The 23,562-nt window shown below is 50.8% G+C and overlaps 9 protein-coding genes across 10 annotated transcripts; 7 read left to right on the forward strand and 2 right to left on the reverse strand.

Moving 5' to 3' along the window:
- Positions 1-2,433: 2,433 nt before the first annotated feature.
- L3040_005880 (uncharacterized protein) lies at positions 2,434-5,156 on the forward strand (the record flags this gene model as incomplete). Its single annotated transcript, XM_007297705.1, has 4 exons — positions 2,434-2,719; positions 2,796-3,686; positions 3,758-3,787; positions 3,856-5,156. The coding sequence occupies 4 exons, from the start codon at positions 2,434-2,436 to the stop codon at positions 5,154-5,156; spliced, it is 2,508 nt and encodes an 835-aa protein (XP_007297767.1).
- Positions 5,157-5,990: 834 nt separating this feature from the next.
- L3040_005881 (uncharacterized protein) lies at positions 5,991-6,705 on the reverse strand (the record flags this gene model as incomplete). Its single annotated transcript, XM_007297704.2, has 3 exons — positions 5,991-6,482; positions 6,573-6,603; positions 6,674-6,705. The coding sequence occupies 3 exons, from the start codon at positions 6,703-6,705 to the stop codon at positions 5,991-5,993; spliced, it is 555 nt and encodes a 184-aa protein (XP_007297766.2).
- Positions 6,706-7,892: 1,187 nt separating this feature from the next.
- On the forward strand, positions 7,893-9,440 carry L3040_005882 (uncharacterized protein; the record flags this gene model as incomplete). The annotated part of the gene is made up of 1 exon (XM_007297703.1): positions 7,893-9,440. One exon carries the CDS (start codon positions 7,893-7,895, stop codon positions 9,438-9,440), a length of 1,548 nt encoding a protein of 515 aa, XP_007297765.1.
- A 429-nt stretch (positions 9,441-9,869) lies between these two features.
- L3040_005883 (uncharacterized protein) lies at positions 9,870-11,508 on the forward strand (the record flags this gene model as incomplete). Its single annotated transcript, XM_007297702.2, has 5 exons — positions 9,870-9,960; positions 10,121-10,821; positions 10,959-11,004; positions 11,061-11,321; positions 11,381-11,508. The coding sequence occupies 5 exons, from the start codon at positions 9,870-9,872 to the stop codon at positions 11,506-11,508; spliced, it is 1,227 nt and encodes a 408-aa protein (XP_007297764.2).
- A 364-nt stretch (positions 11,509-11,872) lies between these two features.
- L3040_005884 (uncharacterized protein) lies at positions 11,873-13,310 on the forward strand (the record flags this gene model as incomplete). Its single annotated transcript, XM_007297700.1, has 4 exons — positions 11,873-12,537; positions 12,620-12,747; positions 12,798-13,099; positions 13,161-13,310. 4 exons carry the CDS (start codon positions 11,873-11,875, stop codon positions 13,308-13,310), a joined length of 1,245 nt encoding a protein of 414 aa, XP_007297762.1.
- Positions 13,311-15,479: 2,169 nt separating this feature from the next.
- Positions 15,480-16,709, forward strand: L3040_005885 (uncharacterized protein; the record flags this gene model as incomplete). The annotated part of the gene is made up of 2 exons (XM_007297699.2): positions 15,480-16,292; positions 16,392-16,709. 2 exons carry the CDS (start codon positions 15,480-15,482, stop codon positions 16,707-16,709), a joined length of 1,131 nt encoding a protein of 376 aa, XP_007297761.2.
- A 2,230-nt stretch (positions 16,710-18,939) lies between these two features.
- Positions 18,940-20,202, forward strand: L3040_005886 (uncharacterized protein; the record flags this gene model as incomplete). 2 transcript variants are annotated; one of them, XM_066155652.1, is made up of 5 exons in its annotated part: positions 18,940-19,196; positions 19,247-19,800; positions 19,876-19,917; positions 19,978-20,044; positions 20,196-20,202. In XM_066155652.1, the coding sequence occupies 5 exons, from the start codon at positions 18,940-18,942 to the stop codon at positions 20,200-20,202; spliced, it is 927 nt and encodes a 308-aa protein (XP_066011219.1). The 2 variants fall into 2 exon arrangements, with proteins under 2 accessions (XP_066011219.1, XP_066011218.1); XM_066155651.1 differs by having other exon boundaries at positions 19,879-19,917.
- Positions 20,203-21,400: 1,198 nt separating this feature from the next.
- On the reverse strand, positions 21,401-22,351 carry L3040_005887 (uncharacterized protein; the record flags this gene model as incomplete). Its single annotated transcript, XM_007297697.2, has 2 exons — positions 21,401-21,765; positions 21,934-22,351. 2 exons carry the CDS (start codon positions 22,349-22,351, stop codon positions 21,401-21,403), a joined length of 783 nt encoding a protein of 260 aa, XP_007297759.2.
- Positions 22,352-22,836: 485 nt separating this feature from the next.
- L3040_005888 (mitochondrial 37S ribosomal protein uS14m) lies at positions 22,837-23,353 on the forward strand (the record flags this gene model as incomplete). The annotated part of the gene is made up of 3 exons (XM_007297696.1): positions 22,837-22,943; positions 23,018-23,189; positions 23,291-23,353. 3 exons carry the CDS (start codon positions 22,837-22,839, stop codon positions 23,351-23,353), a joined length of 342 nt encoding a protein of 113 aa, XP_007297758.1.
- Positions 23,354-23,562: the final 209 nt, after the last annotated feature.

Genomic DNA, 23,562 nt, shown 5'->3' on the forward strand with positions numbered 1-23,562 from the left:
ACGACGAAAGAGAACGATGTTTGTATTATACGGATCGAAGCCGCTCGTAAAGCTATACGTATTCGATAGTTGTCGAAAGAAAACTCGACGCATATCATTATAAATTGCTTTTAAAAGGTTTATAAGTGTTCAGCTATTTGACGAAAGGTTTTCCTTAACGAGGTTTTTACTCTCGATTAGATAATACTTTATATATAATTCTTTTACTTAGCACGTCGCCGTACCTTATAAGAGGTCCTTAAGGTTTAAGCATTGCGTTTTGAATACCCGCCCGACGTTAATAAATATAACAACAACAACAAATCGATTGTATTCTGTATATATATGTGTTGTGTGATGCTGGCTCAGGGAGGAACCAACTACTCGTTTATATAGGAGTATGCACGTGACCCTACAACGTGCCTAGCAAAGCAAAAGCATGCGATGCACCCACGTAACAAAGGTGCTTAGCAGCAGTACTATATACATGGACAAAACAAATACAGACCCTCAACTCCACCACAGTACTAAGTAAACTATAATCTTACTTATTGCGATACACAAATGAAGCTTCATTAATTTGACGTTTGTTACCGGCAAACCAACACTTAATAATAGTAATAATACTTTTGAATCTTTTGAATAAGCTCTTTTTGTATCGTATAGCTTGCTTTTCCAAAAACAGTAACGAACCGTCTTGCAAACGAAGAACTGAACTTTTCACAAATAATGCGAAGCTCTTGCTTATTTAAGTAGCTGTAAGAAGTATTAAGATCTTATTCGAATATTAAAAAAACTTATTGCCTTCTCCTTATTCAATAGCATCTACGCGTAGCTTAGGTATCGAATAGTTAAGATTTTTATATATTCTTTTGCGAAAACGTTATTTAAGTATTAAGATATACTTAACAAGCGTTCATACTAGCTAGCGATAAGAAGAAAGGAATATCGCCTATCAATCTGTACGCTACGTTATATGAAAGAAAGACGAAAAAGAAAAGAATTATAATATAGGAGGCCGAGGTCTTACATTATAGACGGCCGCTAGCTTGAGCAGCCGCTAGCCTCGGCTGACTAATCCAACCCTAATCAATCAGCCCCTTGCCAGGACCGTAACAGTTCCTGCTTAAACGCAATGACTGCTTTATACCTTTTACGCCGTTTCCATTTGGCTCAGCTTAAAGCCAAAGGGCTAGTACGTACTTTATTTCTTTAATTGGAAGCTTATAACGAAGGTAAAGATGATTGTACCGAGCTGGAAGGCGATTGACTTATGCTTGCGACTGCGAAGACGCAGTTTTTGGGAGGGGGGTAGTGTTACGGTCCCGGCAAGGGGTTCTGGTTGACTAGATTGATTAGCCGAGGTCATATAACATCCCGCCTCAAGGAATATATATACCTTCGGACTGGTATTGTAGTTCTTTACTTCCTTCGTCTTTCTTTCAGACTACGTAGCGTACAGATTGATAGCTACTACAATACTACCTTTCCTTGGCTGTAACATCTATATTTGGTTATTAAGTTATGTACTCTCCCCTCCCATGAATAAATGTCGAAAGTATAATTTCACAAGGGATCTTACCAAGGCTTGAACCAATCAACTTATTAGGATTCAGCTTTGAAAAGTATTCATAGGGGGGGGAGAGTAGTTAATATTTAATTAAAATATATATCTGACTTCCTCGCTATTTTAGAAGCGACGCGAGATATAGTAGTGATTGTTTCGCAGGATATAATTGTTTCGCCCCCTTTAAAGAAAGGCCCTTGAAGTTGCGACGTCAAGTCCTACTATTACAACTTCACTTATAACACTCCATCCCCCTCCAGAAGTGGTTCTGTAGTTTTGGACATGGTCAAGCGATTAATATATTCATCAGGATACCAATCACTCGATACACATTCTGAGCGATTCTTTTTTTCCCTTGTCAGCCCTGTTCATCGGGTTACTTTCTTCCTTTGCCTTCGCCTGTCTGGAAAAATACTACGTATCGATTGGTTCGCTTATCTTACGATATCAAAGTTATGATGCTCCGTATTTCCAGGGGAAATGCGTGAGGTAAATGATATAGGCTAAAGAGACATGCATATACTGATCCTCGCTATCGGCACGCGGGGTATATATACGCGGATTAAATGCACATTAACCGCGCTTCCTCCCCTTCTCTTTGATACAGTATCGCGAATGGATAAGAAAGGGGGTGAGCGGTAGATGGCAGGATGGGACGGAGAAAATAATCGTAAGGAAAGAAAATGCGATCAATCGATCCGGGATTTTCTTATCTGTCTGTGTAATTATATAACCTTTCTTCTTTCCTGCTCAGTACCTGAGTATTTCAAGGGGCCGTCTGTCGCTGCACTACCTTCATTCACTGAAGCCCAGAAGCCCAGATCAATTCCATTCATTTATTCTTTTTCCCACTCCGGCGGCATCTTTTTTTATTTATTTTTTTGGAGATGGTTGCTGCCTTTTTATATTCGCCCCGGGCGATAGTCGCCAGCTCTCTGATCTTCTTCCCTCTCACATCCGGAGCACAGCTTTCTCCGCCGAACTCCGCATCCGTTCCTTTGCGATTGTGGGATTCGGCACCGGCCGGGGGCTTCAGCGATTCGTACCTCATTGGCAATGGCCGCATTGGAGCGGCCCTCTCAGGATCAGCTCAGAAGGAGTATCTGGGTCTGAACGAGGATTCTCTCTGGTCGGGAGGGCCGATAGATCGCGTCAACCCCGACGCGTCGGCGTGTAGGTCCCCTTCTTTCTCTTCTCACCACCGTGGATGCGATCAACGTGAGACGGGACTGATCCATGGTGTTCTCAGACATGGGCAACATCCAGTCGTCGGTGTCCAAGGGCCGATTCCAAGAAGGGCAAACCACTGCGTCCTTCGCTTACGTCGGGAATCCGGTCTCCGCCAGGCATTACGACTACCTCGGTGAGCTCCAGCTGGTCATGAATCACGGCACCAAAGTGACCGGGTACGAACGCTGGCTGGATCTGCAGGACAGTACTGCCGGCCTGCAGTACAGCGTGGACGGGGTCACGTTCCAGCGCGAGTACCTCGCGAGCAACCCAGCCGGGGTCATGGCCATCAAGATCTCGGCAGACAAAGCTGGCGCCGTGGACTTCAACATCCTCCTGCGCCGTGGGGGTACACTAAATCGCTGGGTCGACTATAGTGTCAAGGTCGGGAACGACACGATCGTGATGGGTGGTGGTAGTGGAGGCGTGAAACCTGTCGTGTTCGCCGCGGGGGCCAGCGTTGTCGCCTCGGGAGGGAGAGTCTACACCATTGGCGACTATGTCAAGGTGGAGGGCGCGGACGAGGCATGGATCTACTTCTCTGCTTGGACCGACTTCCGCAAAGAGGATCCCCGGGCCGCAGTGGAGAGCGACCTGAAGTCGGTGAAGTCGCAGTCGTACAAGTCCATTCGCGAGGCTCATGTGGAAGACTACCAGAGTCTGGCGTCGCGGGTGTCCATTGATCTCGGGACTTCGTCCGCAAAGCAGAAAAAGGACGCGACTTCGGCTCGCGTAGCTGGGCTGGGGGCGGCTTTTGATCCCGAGATTGTCGCTTTGGCGTTCCAGTTTGGGAGATACATGCTGATTTCGAGTGCGAGACAAGGCACCCTGGCGCCGACTTTACAAGGCATATGGAACAAAGACCCAAATCCTCAGTGGGGGTCGAGATACACGATCAATATCAATACGCGTAAGAATCCTGCTGTATGTTCGTCGCGTGTCGAGTGTTGCTAACCGTTGACACTGGATGGGATGCATTAGAAATGAACCACTGGCTCGCTTTGGTAACAAGTAAGTGAAGGCGAGAACCCGGGCCTGCTCTGCTACAGCTGGCACGATGGCTAACGACCCCGGATCAGACCTGGCCGAGTTGAACGAGCCTCTCTTCTCGCTGATCGAGAACGTCCGCCAAACCGGTCTGCAAACCGCACAGAAGATGTATGGGGCAGCCGGCGCGGTTTGCCATCACAACACTGACATCTGGGGCGACTCGGCACCAGTGGACAACTGGGCGCTCTCGACGTGGTGGCCCACCGGGCTCGTCTGGCTTGTCACGCACATCCACGACACCTATCTCTTCACGGGCAACGCCACTCTTCTAGAGAAGAAGTACGACACGCTGGTCGACGCCGCGGCATTCTTCCTGGATTTCATCACCCCGTACAAGGGGTGGATGGTCACAAACCCATCCGTCTCCCCCGAGAACGTGTATCGCATACCCAACGGGGGGGGGGGAACGGCTGCCATGACAGCCGGCCCAACCATGGACAACTCCCTGTTGCGGGCGCTGTTCTCGATCGTGCTGGAGGCCCAGTCCGTCCTGGGCAAAAAAGACACGGCACTCGCCGACCGGTTGGAGGCGGCACGGGCGAGTCTCCCACCGCTCATGGTCAGTAAGCGGTACGGAGGCATCCAGGAATGGATCGAAGACTTCGAAGAGACCGCGCCGGGCCACCGTCACCTCTCCCACCTCTGGGGCCTGTACCCGGGCCACGAGATCACCTCGGCCAACGCCACCTTCTTCGAAGCGGCGCGCAAGTCCCTCAACCGCCGACTGTCGTTCGACACCGATCCCGCCGGGTGGAGCCAGGCCTGGGCCATCGCCATCTCGGCGCGGCTGTTTAATGCCACGGGCGTCGCCCGCATGCTCGACGTCCTGTTGACGACCAGCACCCACGCCAAGAGTCTGCTCGGGGATCTGTCGCCGGCGCCGTTCCAGATCGACTCGACCTTTGGACTCACGGCCGGGATCGCGGAGGCCCTGCTCCAGAGCCACGAGCTGGTGTCGCCGTCGTCGTCGAAGGCGCCGGACGCCGCCAGCATGAAAGCCACAACGGTGGGCAACCCGAGCGGCGTTCCGCTCGTGCGCTTGCTGCCTGCTCTACCCAAGACGTGGGCGCAGACGGGGGGAGGCTCCATCACGGGCCTGCTAGGCCGTGGCGGGTTCGTAGTTGATATCTCCTGGGACGAGAAAGGGCAGCTTGTCAACGCCACGATTGTGTCGAGGAATGGAGGTCCGGTGTGGTTGACTCTAGGAACCGCGGCGATCGGTAAGGGGACAACGGAGGGCACTCCCACCATCCAGGTGAATGAGAAGAAGGGCTCGTTTGTCTACTTGGAAACAGAGGTTGGGGGCAGCCATACAGTGAAGATGGCTTAGGGCGTAGCGATTGAGATCGTGATAACGGTCTTACGAAACGAGATTTGTACGAGTGGGGAATAAAGTAGACCTTTTACCGACTTGTATATATACTCGAGATGAAAATGCTAAAATGTGAAAATATACCACTTCAAGATCCAACATCAGACACATTACGCGTAAGCTAAAAAAAAATAATAGATATCCAATCCCACGAGAATACATGGTTAAGAATTGATATCCATCCAGCACCCTTCTCAGATACGCCCGAGTAATTCCTATCGCAACTCTGAATAACAGTGCAAAGATAACTAGGAATAATGAAGACTGCATCGAGAGGGTACCTTTCAGGGTAAAAAAATCGAGACCAGGATGTGGTTGAGACAAAGCTATGAGATGCAAGCATCGACAACTGGGTACACGGAGGATGGATTGACAGAGCGAAAAAAGGAGAGCGGGAGCTGAAGGGAAATGAAAGGGACGGCTGCATAATAAAGACGGACTCGAGAATCACTTGAGGATATACAAGCTGTCCGAGTTCAATGCTGGAAGGCCTACAATAGATCATGTCTCCCTCTCATGGTGGATGGACAGACTACAAGCAATCTATGACTTTCTCGACACTGCACATCAATGCCGGCGACTGAGCTTTGTGTATGCGGCCGACGTCGCGCTTAACGATCATTCGCCACTTCTGGGAATTTTCAAGATTCTGACGTTATTCTTATTCTAACGTTGACTCTTGCCTCTCAATCACTTTCCGTTGCTGCTGCCCACTCCATTGCTTATATCTCTTGATCTTTGGGTTGCCAGTCGCAGGAGTAGCCCAGGCCGAAAAATGGAAGCGAGGTCATCTCACTGCCTCCACGCTAGCTTCGATATACGTCCCAGTATCTCTCCCTTTACCATGGAAGTGCACTTTCTGCTCGCCCTGGTGGCATCAGCTGCAGAACCTTCACCCAACCACCCAGTCGAGCCCGCTCGCGAGAAGTCGGGGTCGAACTCGGTTCTCGATTTTTGAATATGGCAAGGGTCGCTGGACTTGTGGTCGTGGAACTCGCAGGGCTTGAATGTGGTCTCCTGGGCGGATAAGTGGAAGTAGGGGGCGTTCATGAGCTGCATGTTAAGCAGGTCTTGCATCACGCCCGGGTTCAGGTCGTAGACGCTGATGATGGGATCGAGAGTATTGGCTTGATCTGGGAGTGTACCCGGTTCAAAATATTGAGCGATTTGCGCGAAATCGTCGGGCATTTCACCTGGTAGGCTGAATACCCCATCTGTCCCCTGTTCTATTCCCATTCCGGACGGAATTGCGCATCTGAGGAGGTTCAGTTGTATTTCGGCTGGCTAGGGTAAAATTTGGTGGAAGAGTGAAGAGCCGCGGCTGAGTTTCTCGCTGTCAATCTCGAATACTTTCATGTTTGTTCCCTGGCCGACCTGGAACCATATCCATCTATTCGCGGGCGGGCTGGTCAAGGAGTGTCATTTCAGTAGACCGTGCTGAGCTGGACTCGAAACGGATTGATGTGAAAACTCACCCGACTTTGCAGGCTGGAAGTGCAGAGAGCATATCAAGCTCTATATGCAGATGTTATATTGATATTGGGGCGAAGTCTCAGACACGGAGTTGACGGACAGAATAAGTGATGTTGAGACGGGAGAAGAATTCCAGCCGAGAAAGAGGAAGAGCATGTAAAGTACGGACAAGTAAAGTACAGTACAGTATAGTACAGTACAGTACAGTACAGTACAGCACGGTAATCAAGTCAGGTAAGCACGAATCGAGTGGTAACTTGTCAATACATCAGAGGTACCGGTAGAGCTATCGTGAGACGCGTGGGAAAGCGCCAACGACCCTCGGCTAGGGCCGCTAAACAAAACATAACAAAACAAACTAATGTAAAAGACAAAATAGAAACGAACGAATGATCACCGCCCTCGAAATCACTTCTCGGCCGTTAGGCATGAACATGGTGATAATGTGGCTTCAGATGCGCAGAGAAGCTCCTTCATCGAGAAAATCGGGAACGATCCGAGCCGGCTCAGGGGTCAATCCCGAACGGACCTGGCTTGGCGGTATTCTTGTCACGTGACCCGATCACTTTTCACCACGTCCATAAAGTTACCTAACCTTAAGTACCGGTAGGTACCGTCGTCAGTACATTAGCCAGGAAGGTAAAAGTTTGTATATGTATAAATATCTATATACGCAAACGTATACCGGTATGTGCATGAATCCGTAGATATCCGATGTTGGTACCGGTCGTTTGAGATGTCGAGAAAAGACGTCACGGTTGTCCCATGTTTTCTGGGGGTTTGTTTTGGAGATCAGCTGACAGGACAGATAACAGACAGGATAGGGGCTCGCGCAATCTTATCCACGGTAATGCAAGTGCAACTTGTTTCTACTTAAGTAGAATCTTCACTTTCCCCATCAAGCAGTGAGACCTCACATCTTTCATCTTTCAGCCTCCTCCTCCTCTCCAACTCAACAACCATAACAACCATACCAACAACAACAACAACAACAACAACAACATCCTCTCTTTTCCCCTTCAACTACGAATGGCATGTCTTCTTTACTGAATACTACCTGATCCCCTGGCCTCCTTGTTGTTCGGTCACCTAGGTATACATCGATACCTATACCTCTCCCTCACTCCCTCTCTCCCTCTCTCCCTCTCTCCCTCTCTCCCTCTCCCCCCCTCTCCCGCTCTCCCTCTCTACCTTCAACCGCTCTACCATCCCTACTACCAGATGTTACCACGAACTCCTCTGCAGCGCTGGCTTGCCGCCGCCGCGGGCCTCTTCGTCGTGTTCTGGTTCTGGCCCAATTTTGCCGATTTCGCATCCCTCTCCGACTCCTCCTTCGGCAGCTCATTCACGACCTCGGGCAGCCACGGCGGCGCCGACGACCTCTCCTTCGTCAAGCAGGCGTTGAAGGACCACAAGATCGGCCCCGACATTGAATATGCCTCGCGCACCATCCGCTACGTGCCCGACCAGACCGAGCGCAAATCCATCACGGAGATCGACGACAACCTCTTCCCCGACTCCTTCTCCAACATCACTATCAGCAAAATGGCGTCCCTGCCCGCCGGCCGAGTGGTCAATGTGCACATCAAGCAGTCGCCGCGCCCCGACCAGATCGATGCCTCCGAGATGCTGTTTGCTGCCTCGACTACCTATGCCCGGTTCAAGGATCAGAAGACCTCCCCACTCAAGGAGTGGAAGCGCTGGCTCACCGACGGCAACGGCCATTCGAATGGGGCAGGCGTGATCCTGGCCTTGTTTGAGACTTCGGACGGGGACCTGGTCGCCGCGGCGGAGACGCTCGAGTCGGCGGGCATCAATGCCACTGTGGTGCACTCGAATCCCGACCTCAACATGGCCGGGAGATACGTCGACCTAGTCCACAAGCTGTACAATCATCCGACCCGGCCGCATCGAAAGTACCTGGTCCTCATGGACGACGACACGTTCTTCCCGCGTATGCACGACTTTCAGGAGCACCTGTCCCAGTATAATCCCGAAAACCCCTTCTACATCGGTACCTTCACAGAGCGCGCCGACTGGTTCCTGAGAAATAGAGCCCCATTCGCATACGGCGGGGGTGGCATCATCCTGACTGCGCCAACTGCCGAGAAGGTCGTATCCCTACCATGCCTGGATAAGGAGGAGGGCAAGATGGGAGGGTTTGTATGGGACTCCGACCAGGGAGACAGACTACTCTACAACTGCTTGTCCAACTTGACGGACATCTCGCTCACTTATATGCCCACACTTCACCAGGCCGACCAGTTCGGCGATCCATCCGGTGTCTACGAATCCGGCCACACCATGCATTCCATCCACCACTTCAAGTCCTGGCATCGCTTCATCCCGGACCAGATGCACGTGGTATCCGACGCCTGTGGGGAAGCTTGTGTGCTGCAAAGATTCCAATTCAAGGATAACTACATTGTCACCAACGGTTACTCGGTTGCGCATTATCCTCAGGGGATCGATTTTGATCCTTTGCAGATGGAGCATACCTTCAGCGCGGGCGGTCACGGTGAGAAAGAGCCGGACCTGGAAGACGTTACGTTCAACATGTTCTACGGCTCGTTGCGCAAGAATTTGGCGCACACAGGCAAGAAGAAGGGGTGGCAACTACTTGCAGCCCGCAAAGAAGGCGACGGGCGAGTGAAGCAGGTATATTTCAAGAGCTGGGGCGACGACCGATGGATTGGGCCCGGTGAGAAGATTCCGGCGAAGGAGGATGGTCCCCGAGATAGCATCGCGGTTTTGACTTGGATACCTTAATGGGCAGCGGATGGACGAGAAGATACGATAGACTTGCCTTTGGCCACGATTCCATGATAGCGTTTCCGCATATGCATACGTATGCGCGGCATTGGGTGTACACTGGGATGGCGTTTGGGATGGCTGCATTTCTGTGCCGTTGTGTGTGTATGATATATAGATTTTTCTTTTCATCTGGCTCTGGCTGGGCTGTGGAATGTCTGCATTCGGACGCCGAAACTCTCACACCATGGGATGTCTATATTCAGGGAAATAATCTACTATCATCTGAGACGAAATTCTTCTCCTAGGACTCGGACCCGTGTTGTTTGCGTCTTCGAGGACAAGAACGGACCTCCAGGCGTTCGTACAGATGGAGATGGGTAGAAACAGTTGATATGTCAGCGGGATTCCATCTACAGTATCTCCTTCGAGATGTGACAGCCTCATATGTTGCACCAAGCAGTCAGAGTTATTCCCCCTGATCGACCCGCGACCCCGGATTTTCGACGCGCCGAGACTCCTGAAGGGCACCATAACTGTGCGTAAAATATGCAACCAGTCTGCCGCCAGTCTGCCGCCAGTCTGCCGCCAGCTAGCTACCCAGCTAACCAGCCAGCTAACCAGCCAGCTAGCTGGCTAGCTACTCAGGCCCCCTTACGAGACCTCCTTCACCACCCGTGGACTATTGACATCTCCAGTCGCCGTCCTCCTCGTCGCCCTCATCCTCCAGCTTCACCAGAATTCCCTCCTCCCCATCACCATGCCGGTGCCGCCGCCGCCGCGGCCCAGAGACCCCAACAACATCTCGGCCATGGTCCGCGAATCCCCCCGCCTCGACATGTCAATTCCGATTGACCCCGCCGGCGTCGCAGGGAAGACAATCATCATCACCGGCGGCGCATCTGGCTTCGGCGCGGGCTTCTGTCGAGAATGGGCTCGGCACGGCGCACATATCATCATCGGGGACGTCGCGGACGAGCTGGGCCGATCTCTCGCGGCAGAGATAGCTGAGGACAAGAGCGTGGCGGGCACGGCGCACTACGTGCACTGCGACGTGACGAACTGGCAGTCGCAGGTCGACTTGTTTCGGGAGGCGGTCAAGCTGAGTCCGCGGAGGATGATCGATGCCGTGGTCTGCAATGCGGGCATTACCGACTCGGGGACCCCCTTCACGGAGCCGGAGGGCATGGATAAGGAGGAGCCGCCAAAGCCTGCCTTCAAGACGATCGATGTCAACCTGACGGGCGTGATGTATTCGGCGCATCTGGCGATGCATTATCTGCCGTTGAACGACGGGAGGGACCGGCATGTCATGTTGATTGGGAGTCTGGCCAGCCTGTTGCCGGTTCCTTTCCTGGTGCAGTATGCGGCTAGTAAGCATGCGGTTTTAGGCCTGTTTGTGAGTTTGATATCTACTCGAGGCGACGAGTGAGGTTGGGAGAGATGAGGATGAGATGGGAGAGAGAGAGAGAGAGAGAGAGAGAGAGAGAGAGAGAGAGAGAGAGAGAGAGAGAGTTGCTGACTTGCGGGCTGTAGAGGAGCTTGAGGGCTACGAGTTTTGTCAAGGGGATTCGGATCAACAGTGAGATACTCTTCTTTCCGTCTACCTCTGATACCATGCTAATCAACATAACAAAGTGCTCTGCCCCTATTTCATCGACACACCCCTCATCGCCGTTCCCGCTCGGGTCCTTCTCGCTGGAGGCGCGATGGGCAAATCCGAAGATGTCGTCGTTGCTGGGACTCGACTGATGGCCGACGCTTCCATCCACGGCAAAGCACTTGTGGTTGGACCCCGTGTCAAGATTGACGGCAAGTGGAAGCTGTTGCCGAAGAGTAATGAGGGCGTCTCGGAGCAGGCTGTGTGGGAAGTGCTTGGAGATGATTTTACGGAAGTTGGTATGTGATTGATCTGCTTACCTGACTGCAGACGATTGACTTACTAACTATGCGAGTAGATACCTTCACACGTCGATTCGTCTCAGTGTTGAACGCGGTTGAGCGCGTACGAGGCTGGTATGGCTGGGGTTATGACATGGCGAAGGCTATCGCATACCCGCTGGGGACGTGGTGGAGTCGAAGATGAGATGATATCCCTTGTATTCGGTAAAGGCTGTATCGTATATATATTTAATATGGCAGATGCAACAAGAAACTTTCTGGATGTTCTGTCCCGGTTCAATCTGCATTTTCATCCATCCTGGGTAATAGTGAGTGAGTAAGTTAGTGTTATGAAGCTCGGCTATCGCTCCTTCCTTCCCAAGTGGTGCCGTGCCCCTTTCCATTGAGATAAGCGAGCGCCCTCTGTTCTCCTCTTTCTCTTCCCCTTTCTCTGTTCCCCATTTTGTCCCTCTACTTCTCTTCAACACCATCACCAACACCTTCATCTCCGCCTATCTCAACAAGGACATTCGGACAACCACAGCCACAGCCACAACAACAACAACAACATGTGGCAGCGGCCACAGATACAGACCAACGACGATCCCTTCACAACCCCCTCCACGCCCACCAGCACCCGGCTCAAATGGGCCACCAATCGCCCTCCCCGAATACCACTATTCCGGCTCAGACATGGACATGCAAAGATCGTCTTCGCCCTCTCCATCCTGGGCCTCTTCGTCATGATCCGCCGCCTGATCCCTTCTTCAACCTACCTTTTACAGCCCATTGATCTTCGGATCTACAGCTCCACCTCCACCACTGCCACTGCCACCACCACTCCCTACGCCGCCTTTCAGCCACCCGAGGCAAGCCCCTACCGCATCCCCGATAGCACCGATGTCTTCCAATCCTACAAATTCCGCAACATCTGCGATATCTCCTCTCTAGATCTTCACGCCCCTTTCAGCCCGCTCTGCGCCGACCGCGCTTCAATGCTGGCAGCCATGTCTGGAGGTGGAAGGATCGGTTACGATGCCCCCTACATGCCTCGAGGCTGTGATATGCGGTGGTTCAGCACGGAGGAGGTGTGTGAGATTCTGGGACGCTTCGAGAAAGTTGTGCTGGTAGGAGATTCGATGCTGAGGCATATTACTGGGAGTTTGAATGTGCTGGTAAGGAAGGATTTGGGCTACGGGGCTGTGACGGATTGGAACTTCTCGTTACAGGAAAGGTATGTTCCTGCAAATGGTGGTATCAGGGGAGATGGATGAGCTGGAGACTGACTAAATGGGGCCATGCTAATGGGGTAACAGGAGAGAGTGTTTTTGCAACGAGCAGTTTGATGTCAAGGCTTGCTCAGTCCAGGGGATATACAAAACGGCGGATGTGATGGCAAATGATCCTGCCAGTATTTCTTGTCCAAACAACATCAACGTTATCAGTCAGTTTTATTATTCACTCCCCTTTGGATATGCTTCTAACATCCCATAGTGGAGCAGATCGTGAAGTACCCGATCCCCGAGGACGAGATCAGGCGTTTGAAGGAAGACGTCACTACATTTGGAAAGAAGCCCATTGCAGTCATTCTGGGCCACGGGCTCTGGAGTAACCTCGATCTCCAAATGTCCGTCCGCTGGCTGGACGGTGTAATTGGCGCCATTCGTGATATCTTAGGATCCGAGTGGACAGGCCTCTTCATAACTCCCAATGCGGCCGGGAAAGAGAAGCCCGACGATTGGATAGTGACTCAAGGGAACAAGGCCTTGATGCTTTTCGAGGAAGCAGTCGGAATGGTTAGTGCTCGATCCTGTCCGTAACGTTGTGCTTTTTCCAGCGAATTGACCCAGACTTCAGTTGGCGAAGGAAAGGGGTCTGGACCATCTCGGCACGTGGAACATGAGTATCCAAAGTAATAAGTACGATGGGGTACATTTGGACATGAAGGGCAATTTGGTGAAGGCCATGATGGTTCTTAACTGGCTGAACATGATAAAGGCAGAGTAGGTAGGTATCCGGGTAAAGAATTTTACATTGTCGCCACTTTGTTCCTCGGCTCGCAATTTTTTTCCAGTACTCGACCTGCTCTGTTCTTTTGGCCTCCATTCTCCTAGCTGACATTGGGAGGTTAAAATCTGGTCAACTTGGGAAACATTTTTATGCTCGTCAGACTAGCTCGGACTTGCTAAGATCGATAGGAGGGTGTATAGCCGGCACGTGCCGGGCCTGGCCCCCTTTTTCTTCGCTTATTTGGCCGTAAGTCATAATATATCATTCATTGTCAACCGACGCGCATCACAAGTTTCGATTTGCTGCGTAGCAGAAGCGGCGCTCCTCGAAATGCGGCCGGAGGTTTCCCGAATAAGAGTATGGTATAGCCGAATGGCTGGGAATACGGTGCTGGATTTCAAGGGTCATTGAGCTGGAATTCTGGAAAAGGATAGGATGGATGTGTATTTATTACCAGAGTGCTGGGAATCTGGAAGAGATTGCTTTTATTCATATATATAGTATGTTGCTTTGAAAGTCTGGGTCGGCACTTGGTCACCGTTAACAAGGGCGTGTGATAGAACGAGAGAATATTTTAAGGGAGGAATAGGGTGTACGAGTGAATGAGATTGGATGTTTGAATGGGGTTTTGGGGGAGAAAGAAGCAGAAAGAGATTTTAGGGGAGAATAAGGTGGACAAGTGAATTGGGTTGTATGGCGGAAGGGGGCTATAAAACAACAGAAAGAGGTTGTGAGACAATACACAGCACCTTTGACATTCCTGCTTTTCTCTGTTTCTTTTGCTATTAGCTACAAGAATGTCCCTCCCCTTACCTCTTATCTGAAGTCTTGTAGCGGTCAACTACGATGGCGGAGTCAATTGAGATCCCCGCTTGCCTTGTAGAAGGCAATAAACTGTACGACAAGCTTGCATAGAGGGTAAGATCCATAGGGACTACTCCTTGCGAGATACGAGCTGAGCTGATGATTCTTGTTAAAAATAGATTATCTATCATGAGACTTGGGTAGAAGACGAAAGGGCCGTATCCGTAGTGCAAAATGCAAATCTCAAAAGGCTAGTTACACAGATCTGAAAGGTGAGAGACAAACGTGGTCCCTGGCGGCTGGGGACTGCTCATGCGTGGCCAGATCTTGAGATTCGGGTGGGTGGGCAAGGGAGCGGAGAACTTCGACCAGGGGATTTTCATCTGGCGACTGATCATGGAGGCGTTGGTGCCTCATCCTCAGCAGGGCAGTTCGTCTGTGCTACTTCACAACCTTGGCTGGGAGAATGGGGTTGCTCATGCTTTGCTGACGAAGGCTTGCGAGGCGTTTAAGGATGGGTGATTCCGCGTTTTGGAGGAAAGGGGAAAGGTGAGGAAGAAGTGCATATTGCCTGAGGGAAAGATGCTCTTGACAGTTGGTTTGGGCGGACGACATGTTAGGTAGAGTTTATCCGACCTTCGTAATGCGTCGACTTCACTCAGAGACTTACATGACAATGATGATGTTTTGCGCCTTGATAGTTCCGGTCTCGTGACAAGCAAAAGCTAAAGACGAGCCTTTAAAGAGCGAGATATGGTTCGAGAGTATCAGTCAAATCCTTGTATTTCTTTAAAAGACTGCTATCGCAGAGGGGTCATGATACATGAGGAGTTGGTGGCTTTGTCGTGGAACATCCCTGGCTCGCCAAAGCGCAGCGGCTCCAAGCGAGAAAAGGTAAACAGCAGCACTAGATCGGGTATTTATTGATGTATCTACCAGTAGCTCCGTTCACCTTTCTTCTTCATTCGAAGTCGATCGAATGAATTCTCGGTCTGCAACGAGAGTTCTGATAGGTCATTCGCCCGCGCAGAGCAAAGCAAACATGGCAGACGCTTTAAAGGACAGTACTATTCGCATCTCCACGGTATTCCTTTCCCTCATATGACACCGACAAATTCCTGGCTCGATTCCACTAGCGCGTTTGTGGTGAATCACGGGATCTTGGAAGCCTCCCCCGCGCGCGTTCTTGTCTTAGCGAGCCAGAGTAAACAGTTGTTGCCTCTCACCTCTTTACTCCAACCTATCTCTAATCTCCCCACAACTTCGAGCTCTGCGCTGATCTCTCTTGCTCTGACTTCCACACCACCAAATCGCAGCTTCAGCGACAGCATCAGCAAATTACTGACTGCAGCACTCGCTAAGATGGGTCTTGGTCACACCGTTGATCCCGAGGGCTTGGAGAGTTCCATCCTCGAGCCACTGAAAGGTGACCCCAAGCTACGAGTGGCATCTGAAACCCCACAAAATACCGAAAGCAAGAAGAAGAGAAAAAGACGTAACAAGCAGAGACGAAAGGCCAGAAAAGCCCAAGAAGAACTGACCTCTTCGGAACATGTCAATGCCGACACCGAGCCTACTTGGACACATACTAATGGCAACGCTCGCAGATCGGCCCACTCTGGTCGTTTGAGTGCTAAGATCAGAACAGCTGAGACCCCCGATTCCACCCCGAATGTGAATATCCCACCATCTCTCGGATCAGACAAGCTTCCAACCTCCAAGATCACAGGCGAGACTCGATCACCCAAAACTACCTTACATCCAGTCGATAGAGTCATCGGATCACGTCGCCACTCCAATGCCAATGTTGAATCGGCCAAGTCCACCTTACAAACTGCCGACCACCAGTTGCCTCGATACCCTGCGCTTCCAGTCGACCTCGAAGACGGCAGCGATGTTGAGGAGACGATCATAACCCCAGCAGCGGCTTCCCTGTCTCGTCGGCTCAAGTTCGCGCCTGGAGAGCATCTTCAAGCATTCCCGAGAGAAGTGACGGACGAGGACCATGAAGAGCTGAACGGTGCTGAATTTGACGACTCAGATGGCGAGCAAGTGGTCCCCGAGCCTACGACGCATCCGGGCTTCCCACCAGCAGAAGAGCTCCCAAAGTGGTTCCCGGAGAACATCAAGAATATCTACCAAGTTGACCGCCATGGAGGTGCTCTATCCTTCAAGGTCAGCTTTCAACTTCCAGCATCTTCCAAGAAAGAAAAAAAGTGCTAAAAAAAAAGGGAAGAGGGGGGAGGTTCTTGGCTGACAGCTTTTCTCTTCTAGGAACTCAACGAGATCACACGGTACCGCGCCGCCCTGGAGATAATCCTGCGTCGCAGATGGAAGACATACCTCGAAGCGGGAGAGGCCCGATTCAAGCTCCAAAAGCTCGTTCGTCGCCTCCGTGCCCGACCTGTGACCGAGGCGTATTTCAAGTACCGGAACAAGCAGTACAAGACGTGGAAGGGGAAGGCCCTGGCGTCATGGAAGAGGCTCGAGAAGATGCATTCGGGCGTGCTGATCTTGGATGCGACGATCAACATCAACTTCCGCCAGGAGAGGATCATCTACGAGAAGGAGCTTGGCGGTCAACGCTTGTAGGCGCCGATTACGCGCGTTTTCCCTTTCCATACGGACGGACTCAGTCGTGTTCTCGAGGATTTGTGCTACGGTCTGAGGGAAATGGTGAGTGATCACCATGTTGGTGGCATCAAATGGAATGCTGGTTGACCTTTCTCCTGCATTTTACAGGGTTTGCTTGATACCGTTGTGGACCTTCCGAGAGGCTTGGGAGGTGGATGTATCATAGAGGGTCAGCTCTGGTTTCGGTGGCTTCTAGGAGGCATGAGATGGATGTAGGAGGAGGTATTTATCTTCGGATACGATCATCGCCTCCATCGCTTGCAAGATGGAAGTAGCAAAGCAAGTTTGCCTTAACTAGCGCGGCGCAATTCGACGAAGCCTCCCTCATATCCTCTTTTCCACTTCCCCAGAACCTACTTTCTTCTCCTTTTCACTTCAGGTTAGATGCATACATAACGCATCCTCGAAAATTCCCCGGAATCTCATCATTGTCTCGGCCAAATACCGACCTACCACTTACCTAGTAACAGAAAGAAGAAGAAAAAATCTATGTATGTATATATACATCGTCGTGCTTTTGTTTCTGAAAGCCCCGGCCCAAACACCACCCAGCACACTTCTTGTCCCCGGTTTGAACCATCCATCCTGGAATTAACGCTCGAGTGGAAGAAGCTCAGATGTATCTCCGTATGGCTGGGGGCGCTGTAGTCCGAAGTTCTGCGACGCATGGTGTATAGGGCCCGACCTGCTACAGTCCGTAATAATATAAGCAAGAGAAGATATCGATCTTTTTTTTTTTGGATGGCAGATGGAGGCAAGGAAGGGCCAAGTATTTTAGACGATGAATTCGTATTTTTCGAAGGGGGTTACGGTTTTGAAGGGAATTGCGAGGAGGAAGGGGAATCGCAAATTGATTGTAATGTATCGTGAGGCTCGAGGGGACTCTTGTAGGTTATAGCCGCTATATATAAGGAGATATATATATGTATATATATGCAGCTGATGGTGGATGGGTAATTTGTGGAGCTTGTTGATTGATTGATAGTTCATGTGATCATGTAGGGATTCAATAGGCAGATATAGAGCCGCTGACTGAAGTTATATACATGGTGGCGCATTTGATGGTGGTTTTGTATGATATATGGAGGATAAATCAATTGTATATTAAAGATGCGGATTGGATAGAACTCTGACATCCTGTATGCTTGCTGTATGTAGGGTTTCGCAGGCCAGGTACAGCAATTTTGATCAGTGACCTACATCCAGCATCCCCTGTCGTCTTACCCATTCTTGGACGAGGGTCTCTAAGTAAGATTTAGGGTTTTTGAGGTTGATTATACATAGATAGAGTCAGTGACGACGGTAGGTTAGTGTTTGGATTATTCAACTTCATTTGCATAGGAACTTGACAGGCTATTTACCCTTGGAAGCTCCCTTCTATTTTAAATTCAATGTCAGCGTTATTATGCGCCATATTGAATACGCTTATTTTTTTATTAATTTTCTTGCGAAGTAACTTGTTACTGGATCTGAGTCGGTATTATGGCGGGTATATACGTACTTCACAAAAACGAGTACTCCACCGTGCTGCCATGCAGGCTTAACCGACTACAACTCACAACCGAGACGGCAGATCTGGTCGCATACCGATCCTATATGTCATTGTACCTTACGGAGATTTTCTCCTCAATGCGAACAATTGAGACGATCTCTTCCGCTGTCGCCCGTCTCATGTTGTTGAGACGAAATGGCTCGCTAAGCGATGCATGAAGCAACACTGCTGCAGCTTGGCGCGCGAGACCACCACCCAGTGAGTTTCGATATATCGCAAGGGGCCAGACAAGATAGAACAGATGCCCTGTTTTCATCTCAGCTTCATTTTTAGCAAGGAAGACGCTGTTACGGGCCTGCTTAGCACCTGGGGAGGGAGCGCTACGAGACGGGAGGATATCTTATATGGAGAGAAAGCCCTCCCATCTTGGCAACGCTTCGCAACTTCTCAACATTGTTTGGTTCTTGCTGCAGTCCAATTTTCATTGCTCCGTCACTCTTTCTTGTCTTTTTTGATTCTAGTATCTCTGGATTTGGTGCCGTACTTTCAACATCTTCCTTTGATTCTACAACTCGGTCCTCGGCTTCCCTGTTTGTAGATCAACGAGTCCCAGGTACTTCCACTCACTTCGCCCCAATCAACTATCACGCAGAGCGTTTGCCTTCTATTCTCAAGATTTCAGAGATTTTATTCGTCATGTTGTTCCAACAAGTCACATTAGCCGTCCTAGGCCTTGCTATCGCGACCGAGGCCGGCATCATTACAGATACGGGCATTTCGCAGATGGGGACGGTTCGCAGGCAAAACAAGAATGCTGGTGGACAGGGCTTGGGACAGGAGAAGGGGGCAGCAGCACTTGAAGGACTTTTATGTCTGAGTCCGGAGAACGTTCAAGATGCTTCCAAATTGACCGGTCAAGAGACACCTACAGCTGGCCAGTCGCCATCGTCAGTGTAAGTCTTCGAGAAGCGAGATCAGGAAACACAGGTACTAACGCTTCCAGCGACGACGGCAACTTTATCAACTTTTGCAAGGGCTCGATCACCACCAACGGTCTCCAAAACAAAGCCGGCTCCTGCAACGGGATCGTCATGGGCAAGATCCCCTCCACGTCGAACATGGTGTCGGGAATCATCACCTCGCCTAAGCCCGGGGAGAATCTCCCAGCTGGCAAGACCTTCACCGTCTCGGTACAGACCACAGGTCTCGCAGCCGGAGTATTCACCAACCCCGCCTCGACCTACTACTCCGCTCCTCAAGATCTCAACGGGCTGGGCCAGATCATGGGACACGTGCACATGACGATCCAGAATCTCGGGGACAGCCTCGCGCCGACGACCGCGCCCGACCCCGTCTCGTTTGTGTTTTTCAAGGGCATCAACGATGTGGGCGACGGGAACGGCCTGCTCTCTACTACGGTCACCGACGGCCTCCCGGCTGGGAACTACAGACTGTGCACCATGATATCGACCGCCAACCACCAGCCGGTCCTCATGCCAGTCGCCCAGCGCGGGGCCCAGGACGACTGCCAGAAGTTCACGGTCGGTGCGGGAGACGGTTAGTCTGAAATTTCGATACCCGTGTCCGTTCATGCCAGCTGCGAGTACGTACTGACACTGGAAATAACGAAAGCAGCCGCGCAGGGCGACAAAGATAATGGAGATGCAGCCGCAAGTAAGCATATTAAGCGAGGCCCCCAGAGTCAACAAGCACGGAGGACTGACAGACTCGCAGGCAAACCCGCCTCCGCAGCCGGATCGAAGGCGACTGAGGCGAGTAAGGCAGGCAAGGATGGAAAAGGGTCAGTGGATTCCCTATACCTATCCCACCTCACCATCACCATCCCACTCGCCTTTATCTTCCATCTCTTATACCTCACCCACCATCGTCATCATCATCCACACCCCTTCTTAAAGCTAGGTAGTCTAACACACCCGCTAAAACCTAAATAGAAACTAGCCCGATCCTATCCCGTCCTCCGCTTCTGCTTCACATCTTCGTATTAAGGAGTCATGTAGACAGACAGCTACAAGCTCAATGAAAACGATGGATATACACTACAGCGATAAGTAACAAGCAGTGCGCAATCGCGCGGATTGAAGCCCTTAGCCTTAGACTCAAACCCTGTCTATCTATCAATCAAATCAAACCGTCATCTAACCTCAAGAGGCATCCTCTTCAGCAAATAGTCTTGATATTTTATACTCTCATCATTATATGACAATTAAACTTGCAAAACTGTTTGATTTCTACTCCGTAGACCCCGCCTTTTTTTTGGAAAGTATGTTTATTCGGTGTATATATTTATTATATTATGGCTTTTCGGATGATGGATGGTCTTCTGATGATACGATATAATTTTCTTCGCTACGATAGCATCGGTTTGGAGTCTCAAATCTGAAGATTTGTTGATATCAGTTTCGGTTTCCGGTTTCGGGACCAGATGACATAAGATGAGACGCCATCGCGGTTTCGCAGATGGAATATGACTCCGCGAAGGAGACGATGGGGAGGAGATCTCGCGAAGACTGATATCCTTGCGTGCTGCTTGCATGCCTGGCACGGATATCGAGATCGAGAAGAGGAGACGTGGTGAGTGAGATCTTGGTGTGTGTGTATGTGTGTGTGAATGAGGCGTTTTTTCATCATCTTCAGGCTTTAACGTCAGCGCTGGTGCTGTTGCTATCCAGTCTCCATGTTGCTCTTGCTCTTGCTCTTCGTCTTGGAGTCTTGAGAGTCCTGGATGACAGTGGCTGAGTGCTATTGTAGACGGGGCAGAATTGGGATTTGAAATCACCTCGCTAGCTAAGCTTCCATCATCCAATGTGTTTCGTCGTCGACGGCCTTCCGCTCGGCCTTCTTCCGTGAGTCCGTCTGATTGTGGGTGTCCGGCTCGCTACATCCCGCTTCTGATCTCTGGAAGTTTGCTGGTCTATGAATGGGAATAAGGAATAGATGAGGAAGTTTGGGTGTATATACCACTCAGTGGGTGAGCCCAAGCACTTGCTCAACTACCACCAAGCTTGTTTTAGCGTTATATACAAAGTTGAATTAGATGCCCATGCTGAGCGTCTCTGGTCTGACAAGTACTGTACACATCTCTCTCACCATACTCTTACCCACGTCCCCTCAACGAGGTTCTCTTCACGTCCGCCACTCACAGCTTTCCCCTCAGGAGATTCGCAATCATCTCCCGGCCGGTGACCCACGTCGTCCTCCACAGCGTCGGGAAGTCCAGGGTGCTGGTAAGAGTATCTGCATACCCAAAGCCGAGCATAGGTGGGATCCACCCTCTCGCGTACTCGAGGGCAAAGCACGCCTCATCCATCTTGTACTGCTTGACGGTACCACGCTGGAGATGATGCACGCTGCCCTGGGGGTAGATCTCAGGCTCATAGGAGCCCGGCAAGTAGGCAAGCTGGGTGCCGGCGAGGATGTGGAAGTAGTCGTCGGCAGTGTGGCGGCCGGTATGGCCTTCTGTACCGATGGCGGTGCCGAATATGATGAGGTATTCGGTGATACCTGTGTCTGGTCAGCGTTACGTCGTGTAGAGGTGTCCGTCTTGTCAACAATGCCTCACATGACCTATCATGTCTTGCCGAAAAAAAAAAAAAAAAAAAAGTTTAAAAAAAAAAAAAAAAAAAAACCCCTTCTCTTTTAGGAGCTTTGAACTGGAATGTAAAGACTTACTAGCATGGATAATGTACATTGCCCCCATGGCACCCCCGGCATTGTTAAAAATCCATTCCTCGTCCAGATTCACGTACCCGCCCGGCAGCTTCTCGCTCAACTCCCCCACAATGTAGCTCACCACGCTCTTGGTGTCGTTGCCATGAGCGGCAATCGCCCGCACAGAGAGGTCATGCAGTTGCGCTGGCGAGAAGATGTAAAACCGCTCAAGCTGCGAGTCGAGATAAAAGTAGATGGCTGAGAATAGAGCGAGGAGGATGGCGCTTGTGGTGAGAGTTTTGGTCCAGGAAGAGGATGAGGATGAGGATGAGGATGAGGAGGCCTTTGAGGATTTGGAGGATTTGGAAGAGGACTTGGGAGAGGATTTCGATGGAGTTGGAGTTGGAGTTGGGGTTGGAGAGCGGTTTTTGGGTGCCATGATGGAGAGAGAGACAGAGGTAAGGACTATGGTGGTGGTGGAGAGAAGTGAAGTGAAGTGAAGAGAAGTGAAGGTAAACAATAGTAAAAAGGGGAAAGAATATTATGTTTTCTTCGAGGTGAATTTGGTGGGTCTTGAGTGACCGGACCAGGTAGTTGGCATAGGGGATCAGTTCATCGGTAGAACTGATAACTCATTTGAACTGTATCAGCTTAGATCCAGTTTGGATGCCACTGCTGTGTATATATATATAAATTGCAATCCCTCAGTATAAAATAATCTCCAACCATCGAGAAGACCTCTTTGCACGGGTTCTCGTGACGAGGCTGATGCAAGGCTGCGTCCAAGGCCAGGGTCGCCGTAGAGGACCGAAGGAAAGAAAGTACTTTGCTTGACGGCATTCATCACCACTACCATCGTCAACCATAACCCGCCCCATTCGAATTCACGCCGAACTTCATACTCACTGAAAGCTACTCGCCACCATGTCCATGTTCCGCTCGAAGAAGCTCGACCTGGGCGGCTTCGTCAACATCAAGGTTATGCGCGACCATACCAAGCGGAAAGTGTTTGCTGAGAACGAGCCCGAGAGGTAATTAACATCTCAGATACCACACACAACGCATCAAGGATTTGGATGGAGGCTCAATGAGTGCAAACAAACAGACAAGCCCTCCGCTACATTATCCGCAATATGACGCTCCCCGCCCGAACGCGCGCGCAGGCACAGCTCCAGCTGTCGCAGATGCACTGTTATACCCGCTCGACGCAGATCCGCAACCGGTGTATAGAGGGAGGAAAGGCGCGGGGTGTGTTGCGGGATTTCAAGATGTCCAGAGTAGGTGCTTGCTTGCACTGGTTACCGGATACCGGATTGGTTGCTTGGGGGGGAACCGGGGGGTTGGAGGCCATCGTGAGACTGGACTAATGGGTTTGCAGTATAACTTTAGAGTCAACGCCCTTGCGGGTTTGCTCCCGGGTGTGAAGAAGGCATCGTGGTAGAGGATTGTCAAGCTGGGGATGTAGTTTGGGGGGAGGATGGGAGCAAGGGCACAAGGGCAGGGGAAGACTGGAAGAGGTAGACCCGAAAAGAGAGAGGTGCGGTTTGCCTATGGATGACAGGAAGGGGAAAAGCTGGACTGTGGAAATATGTGTGTTATGTGAGATGAGATGAGATGGGAATCAAACCAACCAAGAGAGACACGAGTGTA

The sequence above is a fragment of the Drepanopeziza brunnea genome, assembly GCF_022702325.1.
Source record: "Drepanopeziza brunnea f. sp. 'multigermtubi' strain 214-2 chromosome Unknown ctg10, whole genome shotgun sequence".
Classification (NCBI taxonomy): domain Eukaryota; kingdom Fungi; phylum Ascomycota; class Leotiomycetes; order Helotiales; family Drepanopezizaceae; genus Drepanopeziza; species Drepanopeziza brunnea.